We start from the raw sequence: 11336 nt of genomic DNA on the forward strand, positions 1-11336 counted from the left end.
AAGGCACTGATGATTCTGCCTCTAGTAAAAAGGGCACTACTAATCCATGGCATGAGGTGGCAATATTAATATGCAAAATTTCACCACCAATAGATCAAGTATTGGTGAGAAGCAAAGCTCTGGGTGATCACATGTTTGATACTTTTCTACAGTTTTGTCAGAAGGAGAAGTGTAAGAAAGCTGGTTGGTTGGTCCTGCTTTTGCAAGACAAAGTGGTGAAAGAGAGGAGCTCAGGGCTTCAGAATCACAGCTTAAGCGCCACATAAAAGACCTGAAAGTTGCCAATTGTGCCCTGAAAGAAAGCCTTATTTCTTGTAGTAACAGAGCTGATATTGCCAAAAACCAAACCCAGAGTCTTATCATAAGAGTGGCTGAAATTGCAATGCCAACTGAATTCCCAACTTCGAATGGTGTCTGAAGTTAAAGTGAGGGCACTGATTGGGAAGAAATAGGATCCTGAAACTTGGAATGGGGACATATGGACAGATAATCAAGAAGCTGGGGATATTGAGCCCCTAAATTCTGTTGAATCACTGCTGCCAACAGAACCAGACCTCCTATCTGAAGAGATTACTCCATCTTTGTCTGCTAAGTCGCCTTCCCCAGGAAAACCATTTTCCCTTCCACCCCTATCTGATGAGATGAACCCAGCTGTGCCTTAAGAGCCTTTGTCTGAGATGTCACCTGGGGCAGGACCTGGAGTTTGCCTAGGGCATCGCCTAAGGTGGATGCCTTACAAAACATTGCTGAATGTTCCCAGGACCCATCTACATCACCCATTTTTGCTTCTAGACCTATAACTAGACTTAAGTTCCAGCAACCCCCAAAAGGTGAAGTACAAAGTTTGACTCAGGAGGAGATTCGCTACACTCCAAAACAACTGCTTGACTTTTCTAATATGTACAAACAGAATCCTGGGGGATATGTGTGGGAATGGCTATTAAGGATGTGGGATGATTGTGCAAGGAACATAAAGTTGGATCAGTCCGAGTTTACTGATATGGGCCCACTAAGCACAGATCCTTAATTCACTGTTTTCAGTTCAAGAGGTTAGAAAAGGATCTAATAGTTTTATTTAGTTGGTTTGCTGAAGCATGGATTAAGCAGTGGCCTACACTAAATCAAGTTGAAGTGCTAGACCTGCCTTGGTATGCAGTAGAAGAAAGTATTCAAAGGCATAGGGAAATTGGCATGTTAGAGTGGGTTTATCAGGTTAGGCCAACAGACCCACACATGGAATGCACAGATGACACACTTTTTACCACAACAGTGAGGAACTAGTTTGTGAAGGGGGTCCCACCATCCTTGAAGTCTGCTGTGATTGCTATTTTATGTAAGTCAGATTTGACAGTGGGAACTGTCCTAACTGAATTAAGACACCTAACTACAGTGGGGCTGATCGAACCCTGTGGTGGTAGGGGCCAAATGGCAGCACTCAATCGACAAAAACAAGGTGGGCATGGTTATCATAACGGACAGCAGAGTCAAAGCAGTAATCAGAATAGTAAGACTCGTATGGACTTATGGCATTGGCTACTTAGTCATGGTGTCCCTAGGAGTGAAATAGATAGATCTACTAAATGTTTAGTTGATCTGAACAAGCGGAAGAATTCTAGGTCAAGTGAACTGCAGTCTAACTCGAATTGCCAGAATAGACAGTCACAGCCCCTCAATCGGTTCTCAGACTTGAGTGAGTTTACAGAACCACAACCCATTGAATGAAGGGGAGGCCAGGTCCCCTTGAGTAAGGACCTTATTGCACTGCCAGAAATTTATACTGTTGATCTTTCTCCCAGCCTTCACTAGAGGGATCTACGGCTTTTTACAAGAGTGACTATTTATTGGGGAAAAGGAAATAATCATATTTTTCAGGGATTACTGGACACACTGGCTCTGAACTGACACTAATTCCAGGAGACCCAAAATGTCACTGTGGCCCACCAGTCAAAGTGGGGGCATATAGAGTTCAGGTTATTAATGGAGTCTTAGTGCAGGTCCATCTCACAGTGGGTCCAGTGGGTCCCCGAACCCAACCTGAAGGGATTTTCCCAGTTCCAGAATGCATAATTAGAATAGACATACTCAGCAACTGGCAGAACCCCCACATTGGATCCCTGACATGTGGAGTAAGGGTTATTATGGTAGGAAAAGCCAAGTGGAAGCCATTAGAACTGCTGCTACCTAGGAAAATAGTAAACCAAAAACAATACCACATTCCTAGAGGGATTGCAGAGATTACTGCCAACTTAAAGGATGCAGGGGTAGTGATTCCCACCACATCCCCATTCAAGTCGCCTATTTGGCCTGTGCAAAAAAACAGATGGATCTTGGAGAATGACAGTAGAGTATCAAAAACTTAACAAGGTGGTGACTACGATTGCAGTTGCTATTCCGGATGTGGTTTCACTGCTTGAGCAAATTAATACATCTCCTGGCACCTGGTATGCAGCTATTGATCTGGCTAATGCCTTTTTCTCAATTCTGGTTTTGAAGGATCACCAGAAGCAGTTTGCCTTCAGCTGGCAAGGCCAGCAATACAACTTCACTGTCCTACACCAGAGGTATATCAACTCTCCAGCCCTATGTCATAATTTAGTCCGTAGGGATCTTGATTGCCTTTCCTTTCCACAAGACATCACACTGGTCCATTACATTGATGACATTATGCTGATTGGACCTAGTAAGGAAGAACTATCTATGACTCTAGACTTATTGGTAAGACATTTGCGTGCTAGAGACTGGGAAATTAACCTGACAAAAATTCAGGTGCCTTCCACCTCAGTGAAATTTCTAGGGGTCCAGTGGTGTGGGGCATGATGAAATATACCTTCTAAAGTGAAGGATAAGTTATTGTGTCTGGCCCCTCCTACAGCTAAAAAGGAGGCACAGCACCTGGTGGGTCTCTTTGGATTTTGGAGGCAGCGTATCCCTCATTTTGGTGTGCTACTCTGGCCTATTTATCAAGTGACTTGAATAGCTGCTAGTTTTGAGTGTGACCCAGAACAAGAGAAGGCTCTGCAACAGGTTTAGGCTGCTGTGCAAGCTGTTCTGCTGCTTGGGCCATATGATCTGGCTGATCCAGTGGTGCATGAAGTGTCAGTGGCAGAGGTATGCTGTTTGGAGTCTTTGGCATGGCCCCATTAGTGAATCACAGCGCAGACCCTTAGGATTTTGGAGCAAATTCCTGCCATCATCTGAGATAACTACTCTCCTTTTGAGAAACAGCTTTCTACTTGTTACTGGACCTTAGTAGAGACTGAACACCTAACCATGGGCCACAAAGTCACCATGTGGCCTGAGCTGCCTATCATGAACTGGGTGTTGTCCGACCTACAGAGTCAAAGTTGGATACGCACAGCAGCACTCCATCATTAAATGGAAGTGGTATATACGAGATCAGGCTCAAGCAGGACCTGAAGGCACAAGTAAGTTAGATGAGGAAGTGGCTCAAATGTCCATGGTCTCCAATCCTGTCACATTACCTTCCCCCTCCTAGTCTGCACGTATGGCCTCATGGGGAGTTCCTTTTGCTCAGTGGACTGAGGAACAAAAAACTCATGCCTAGTTTACATATGGTTCTATGTGATATGCAGACACCACTCAGAAGTGGACAGTGGCAGCACTGCAACCCCTTTCTGGGACCTCCCTGAAGGACAGTAGTGAAGGGAAATCCTCCCAATGGGCAGAACTTTGAGAGTGCAGCTGGTTGTTCACTATGCTTGGAAGGAGAAATGGCCACATGTGTGATTGTATACTGATTCATGGGCTGTTGCCAATGGTTCGGCTGGATGGTCGGGGACTTGGAAGGAACATGATTGGAAAATTGTTACAAGGAGGTATGGGGAAGAGGTATCTGGATAGACCTCTCTGAATGGGCCGAAGAAGTGAAGATATTTGTATCTCATGTGAATGCTCACCAAAGGGTGGCCTCAGCAGAGGAGGACTTTAACAATCAAGTGGATAAGATGATGCGTTCTGTGGAAACCAGTCATTCTCTTTTTCCATCCACTCCTGTCATTGCCCAATGAGCTTATGAACAAAGTGGTCGTAGTGGCAGGGATGGAGGTTATGCATGGGCTCAGCAACATGGACTTCCACTCACCAAGGCTAACTTGGCTACAGCCACTGCTGAATGCCCAATCTTCCAGCAACAGAGACCATCACTGAGTCGCCGATATGGCAGCATTCCTCAAGGTGATCACCCAGCAATCTGGTGGCAGGCTGATTACATTGGACCACTTCCGTCATGAACTGGGCAGCATTTCATCTTTATGGGGATAGACAGTTACTCTGGATACAGATTTGCCTTCCTTGCATGCAGTGCTTCTGCCAAAACTACTATCCATGGATTCACGGAATGCCTTATCCACCATCATAGTATCGCACACAGCATCAACTCAGATCAAGGGACTCACTTCACAGCAAATGAAAGTGTGGCAGTGGGCCCATGCTCATGGAATTTACTGGTCCTACTATGCTCCCCATCATCCTGAAGCAGCTGGCTTGATAGAACAATGGAATGGCCTTCTAAAGACACAATTACAATACCAGCTAGGTGGCAATACTTTGCAGGGTTGGGGCAATGTTCTTCAGGAGGCTGTATATGCTCTAAACCAGTGTCCAGTATATGGTGCTGTTTCTCTCATAGCCAGGATTCACGGGTCCAGAAACCAAGAGGTGGAAATGGGAGTGGCACCACTCACTATTACCCTTAGTGACCCACTCACAAAATTTTTGCTTCCTGTCCCCGTGACCCTATGCTCTGTGAGTCTAGAGGCAATTTCTCCTTCCAGGCTGTTACATGGGAGTCTAAATTTTCTCAGTCCCATGAGCCTTCCACTTCTTGTTTCTTTATGGCTTGATCAGATCTGTCATTCTCAAATTTGAGGAACTTCTTTCTGCTTGATTATCATGTAGAGTAGCTGCTATACATCAGGGAGTCAAAGCTGGTAAGCTTCAACAAGGATCTTAAATTCTCTATGGTAGCTGGTGTTTCTGTTTAATGAGCTTTAAATTGTTCACAAACTAATCAAAACAGGCATTCTATTAGTACTGTTTAACCTGGTAGTCTTGGTTCTCTAACCTACTGTGCAGAAAAGTAAACCAAGAGAACCCCAAAGTGGCCACTGATTTAATAAACTGTCATTAGGGAGCTCAAACAAAAATCCAAATACAAACAAGACCTAGACCTGTAGTTCTTGGCCATGTAGCAAGCCAGAGTTCCACTAGGAAAATCCGCTGTTTTCTTGGATTTAGCATACCCCATGCTGAGACAGTCACAACAAACAAACTTTTACTTGCAAGAACTAAAACAAATCTATAGTAAAACTTGAAGAACTTTGATGAAAGAATGCAGAACTCAAATTCAAGAGATTTTTTACCTTAGTATGACTCCGAGAAATCCTGGAAGGGGAGACAAGGGCCTGGTCCTTGATGTCTCAGGATTGTGACAGATAATGCACCTTCAAAATCCCACACTTTTGACACCAAATATGCCAAAGTGTAAAATAACAAGAACTCTCTAAGGAGAGAAATGATAGAATTTTACTGAGGATTTGTTACAGCTGAAGCTGGGGCAACAGTTCATAAAATATCAAGTGTTCTGAAGTCTGAAAGGGGAGAGGGATTTTTATATGGGAGGGCTGGGGGTTATACATGAATCACAAGTAAACCTTTCACAATATGTTCATCTGTTTTCCATCACAGGCTTTCTGGGGGCAAACTGCGTAAGCAATTTTCTGAGAACAATCTTAGGTAAACATCTTTTGGGGAAACATTCTCACCATTCCCTTCCTGGAACAGTCTTATCATTGCTTAACCATAACTATAACTTTGTCGACAAGCACTTTTTCTGAGAATAGAACAGTTTTAACGTAGCCTTAAGTAAGCATAACCACATGCTTGTTCACTCAAGGTGGGGGGACTGCGTGTATTCTGAAAGCAGAAATGGAATCTAGGGCAAAAGGAGAGTTTTATTCAGACCTATGTCAGTCGCTTAGTTATGCCAGGTGCCTCAGTTTTAAGGTGGTCTTACACATCTTAAAAATGGCCCCCTTAAATTTTGGTTTTTTTAGACTTGAATTCCTATGGAACAATAAAGAAACAACAGAAAACAGGAATTCTCCTGTTCCTGAGGAAATAAAAATGACCTGTCAACAGTTTATCCATTACCACCGTGACCTCTGTATCCGAAACATTGTTAAGCAAAGAAGGTAAGCAAATTGCCAGTACAAATTCCAGATAATTATATTATCAGATGATTAATTTTGGTTCGGAACAGTAATGTTATTATGACTGACATACATGTTTCAATAACATGTACAGGTAAAAGTTAAAATAGCTATGGGTCAGGTTATAGTTTAAGAAACGTCATATGAAAGAACCAGATCATTCTGATTTTAATGTTCTTAAAATGTCACATAACTTCTATTTAAAATGCAAAAACTTTAGAATGAACCAAAATGTCATAGAATATTAGCATTCACTTCATGTTGGCCATTACTGTTTCTCACAAAACTTTAAGATACATTGAATTTTAGAAATGATTTTATATTCCTCATTTCTTGTTTTTGTTTTGTTAAGTCAAGTCAGTTTCAACTCATAGTGACCCAATATGACAGGGTAGAACTGCCCCATACGGTTTCCTAGGCTGTAATCTTTATGGAAGCAAATTGCCAAGTCTTTTTTCCCCAGGAGCCACTGGTAGGTTCAAACCGCTGACCTTTCGGTTAGCAGCCAAGCGCTTAAACACTGCGCCACCAGGGCTCCTTTCTTTTCTCCTAATGGTATGTTATTTCATATTACTAACGTTATTGTCAAGAAAATGAAGAATTTCTTCCTTGTAATCAATTCTGTTGCTTATTTTTCACCTTAAGTCTTCATCTTCAGTCTGTGACATTGTATTTATTTTCCTAATCCTCAGTGTATGGAGTATGCAGGCAGGAAGTGATGAACTCTGAATAAACAAATGTTATAGTGCCAGTTTTGTTTTTTTTTTTTTTTTTTGGTTGTCGTTAGATAAAACAACACAGACGTAAAGAACCAAATACTTTTATGTCTATGACTGAAAATTTATGAAAATTACCATTAAGGATGATTTATTTACGTATATTATGCCACTGTATTTAACATATATATGTCACTGTGACCAGAAGGTTGCCTGGTATAGTGGAAAGGGGAGTCACTGGATATGGACTAATACTAGAATTCAGCTCCTGGATCTGCCACTTATTAGCTGTGTGATGTTGGGCAAGTTCAATTCTCTAAACCTTGGTTTTCCTCTTTAAAATATCTGGCTCTCAAGTTTGTTAGATGACAAATTGTACGTAGTGGGCCTTGCACAGTTCCTGGCACATGGTAAACTATGAAGAAAAGTTAGTTTGCAACCTTTAAAGGGCCCAACAAAATGATTTTAAAATACTGTCTACGAATAGTTTCAACAATTTAAACTGCTTTTTAAAATTAATAAAGGGAACTCCACATTGTCTCCTTCAGGTATATCGTTATTGCTGACTCTCAGGAAGCACAGCTCTTGCCCTTTGCGAGCTGTCAAGCTTCGTCAGTCCCAGATGGCCAAATGGGCACTGACCAGTCGTAGTGCTGGCCTGTCCCTGCCCCTTTCCAGGCTCTACAGCCTCAACAGCGTCACTTTCCCTGCCTCTCTGTACAACTCCATGGGCTCCATCAGAAAACAAATATTATTCAGTTGGTGCCTGGGATAGGTTTGGGATATAAATTAAAAATCAACAAGCAGGATGAAGGCTCAGATGCAGGTTGTAATATTCAGGCTTTTGCTGAAAGTGATGTTCGTAGTTTGCAAGCATAAACTAGGATATATTATCACTAAGTGAAATACTGATTTTAAAATATTGTGATTTTATGTATTTGAGAAAAATTTTCATGTATATTAACTTCTAAATTTTTATGAAATTCTAATGTATATTCATTTATGGTTAAATGTTTTAACATTTGTGTCACCTATTTCTCATTTCATCTTGATCTTCACCCACTGTTCTTGTCAAGCATTTTGTTTTACAGCTTGACTGATGCTTGTGGACAGATTCATGTTTTCTATTACATATTTGTATGAAAATGTGAAGAATTCATTGTGTTTTTGCATTTGTCTTTCCCTTATTTGTTCATACCTGAGGAACCCTACATTTGCATCAGGAAGACAAATTTTAAATAATCAAGAAGTAGATTCATAATCAAAGTACATTTTAAAATCTTAGACTTACTGCAAAACAGATCTCACTTATTCTTTCCTTGCTTCCTAATGAAGGCAAATTCCTGACACACACATCAGTATGATTGTTTTGACTTCAGAGAGCAAGAAGAAAGTCTACTTGTGGGCATGATGATAAGCTGAAAGTGTAAAGTTTGGTTTGAGTAGTTTAATTAACAAAAAAATCCCTTCTTAAGAGGTTGTAAAAATATTTTTTAATGTTTCTGAGACAATTAAATTACTTATTATAACCAAGAGTATAAGTTATGTTGTTGTGTGCCGTCGAGTGGATTCTTACTCCTAGCGACCCTATAGGTAGGACAGAGTAGGGTTTCCTGGGCTTTAATCTTTACAAGAGCAGATCTCCAGGTCTTTTGTCCCGTGAGCTCCTGGTGGGTTCGAACCACTGACCTTTCGGTTAGCAGCGAAGTGCTTAACCATTGCACTATGAAGGCTCCATAATAAGTTATAAAATATATAATATTCAGCTGTTTACAGAATAGATTGGATCATAAAAGACAATGCTACTAGGAAAAGAAAAGAATAGTTCTTTGCAGATGCATTTACATTATCTGTGCCATTTTTTGTTGTTTTCTGTTTTCACAAGCATTATTGGCAAATTCTGCTTTTCTCCAGTGGGTCTCTCCAGAGTCAGGCAAATTAACAAACCCTTTATATTTTAACTACCATGCTTTAACTATCATGCTATCTTTCCTTGTTTCCTTGCTTGTCCTCCATCATGCGTGCTGATACCAGGTTTACAGAACATATGGGTGAATCATTCCTTTGACATACAGGTGTGGTGCAAAGACTTCTGCTGGGACCTTCTGTGGCTGTGACCTAGTGAACTGGCTAATTGAAGTCGGCCTTGCATCTGACCGTGGTGAAGCTGTGATATATGGAGACAGACTGGTGCAAGGGGGAGTCATTCAACATATTACCAATGAATATGAATTTCGGGATGAGTACTTATTTTACAGATTTCTTCAAAAGAATCCTGAATAGAGTCCTCCTGTTACTAATGCAAGAACCCTCCAACAGGAGAGAGATAAAGAAACTGAGCATCCATCCCCATCCTCACTTTCCCCTAAAACCTAGATTATAAAGGAGAGAACCTACGTGGAGCCATATTCTAGCCCCAGACCTGTTACTGATTAGCTGTGTGACCTCGGGCAAGTCACAACCTCTTTGAGCCTCAGTTGCCTCTTTTGTAAAATGAAGGGATTTGATGAGATGTGTTCCTACCCCACACCAACATTCTGTAGTTTTATGTGTATGTAAAACATGTAGGAAACTGACTTAGAAAAAAGAAAAAACCTAATCAAAGTTTAAAGTTCTGATAATGAACATAATTACTATAAACAATACTAATTATGCAACATTTTAAAATCATTGCTTTCTGCAACAGTTTGCTGTAATTTCAAAATCAACATCCGATTAACCATTCTTTTAATTTGCCAAATTTGGCAATTATACTGCTGGCAGTAACGAACCTTAAATTATGACAACTTTGCACTTATTAATAGCACTTGCTAAAAAAGAATTATAATGATTCTGATAAGAGGCCTTCTTATTCTTATTATCCCATTTTCTTGACAAAGGGTACACTTAAAAAATGGAAGCACTGTTTCTTTAAGGTTCATCATTTCTTGCTTTTATAGCCACAGTACCAATCTGTGCCATTAAGAGGGGAATAAGAACTTCCATAAATATTATTATCTCCATAGTCTTCCAATAGAAATATAGTCCAGTCTTTAACTTTTGTATTACAAATGATAATTTGAGTAATTTAAATTTTATCAACAAAATTACTGTCATGTATCATTTCTAGTGTTTGCACAAAGCCTAACAGTATAGAAGAGTATTACCTATTCCTAATAGTAAAAAAAAATTTATATAGTCCAAGCCAAGATTTTAAAATTCTAAGCTTAATATCCTGTTAACATTTAGAATTTAGTCTTTTTTAAGTACCCATGTATAAAAATCTATAAATTGGAAAATTATTAAATGTTGGCCTTAGATAAATTTTATCTTAGTGAACTAAAGACAGACTAAATTACTTAAAACTTAAATTACCTTATTTTGATGCCATTCGCATGACCTTTGAAACTCTACTTAATTTTACCTGTCTGTGCTAGTTTTAACTTATTTAAAACATGTTTCAAATATTTGTTTATCTCATACTTTTAGCATCTTATATGTAAAAGCCAAATAGAAAAGAATTTATGAGCTAAGTGTCATTACCCTTTTAATGCAAAAATATGTAATTAAAAAAGAAAACCTGCATGGCAGCCTAGTGTATTTAACAATTATACATTAGTGTAGTATTAACCTATAGTTTAAATTATGATTAGGGACTGGGGATTTTTAAAGCAGAATTGTCTTGCTGAGGAAATTTAAAACAAAAACAAAAACATGACCACATTATGACTCTAAACGGTTCTCTGCTATTCCAGGAGACTTTTATAGTTACAGTAAGAGATATATTAATTCTCATGCATGCAGGCAACTCAAATGCAAATGGAGAATTTTTGTTTGTGAAAAAGTCGTATCACATATGTTCTGTTATTTGCACGAAGGAATCTGCCACATCTTTTTCCATGGGAGATACTAAAACACTGGATTAGAATGATAGGCAGTTTCAGATAATGAAGACTTTTAAGAGATGTTTTTAGAATTAAGGATATGCCCATTTTATTAAATGAAAATATTTGTAACTGTTACTTTCTCACTGACAAAGCAAGTTTCTCAATAAAATAGCTATTTTAACTCGTAATGCCGATGTCTTTTCTTTATCTGAATAATGCAGAAGCCACTGTAGAGGTCTTTTCTATCATTTCTCAACGTTTTCGTAAGTGAGTTTTCTAAGGTTTTATTCATGACTCTGAGATCTGTGCACAGTGCCTTTCCCAATTATGCATTCAGTAAATACTTTTTATGAATGAGTCAATATGACGTTAGAGTCCCTTTTAGACATGTCACAATTTTTAATATGCAAGGTCAGAGCTGGGAAAATGATACAATTTGATTAAAACATACCCCTTTCACACTAATCCTCAGCATAGTCAGTAATTGTTATTTTCTTAGTTCTCAATAAATAATTCCATGACTA

At 39.5% G+C, this 11336-nt stretch overlaps 1 protein-coding gene across 2 annotated transcripts in view; it reads left to right on the forward strand.

The window, feature by feature from the left end:
* GPR155 (G protein-coupled receptor 155) overlaps positions 1-9809 on the forward strand; it is a 52423-nt gene extending 42614 nt beyond the window's left edge. Inside the window, exons 15-16 of one of the 2 annotated variants that reach the window (XM_004375492.3) lie at positions 6075-6212; positions 9022-9809. In XM_004375492.3, the coding sequence (XP_004375549.2) occupies positions 6075-6212; positions 9022-9229 (346 nt within the window). In that variant the 3' untranslated portion in view covers positions 9230-9809. Of the gene's footprint in view, positions 1-6074; positions 6213-7494; positions 8594-9021 lie in introns of those variants that run through there. The other variant, XM_023730556.1, reaches the window with a different exon arrangement.
* Positions 9810-11336: the final 1527 nt, after the last annotated feature.

The sequence above is a fragment of the Trichechus manatus genome, unplaced genomic scaffold (assembly GCF_000243295.1).
Source record: "Trichechus manatus latirostris isolate Lorelei unplaced genomic scaffold, TriManLat1.0 scaffold00037, whole genome shotgun sequence".
In the NCBI taxonomy this organism is placed as follows: Eukaryota; Metazoa; Chordata; class Mammalia; order Sirenia; family Trichechidae; genus Trichechus; species Trichechus manatus.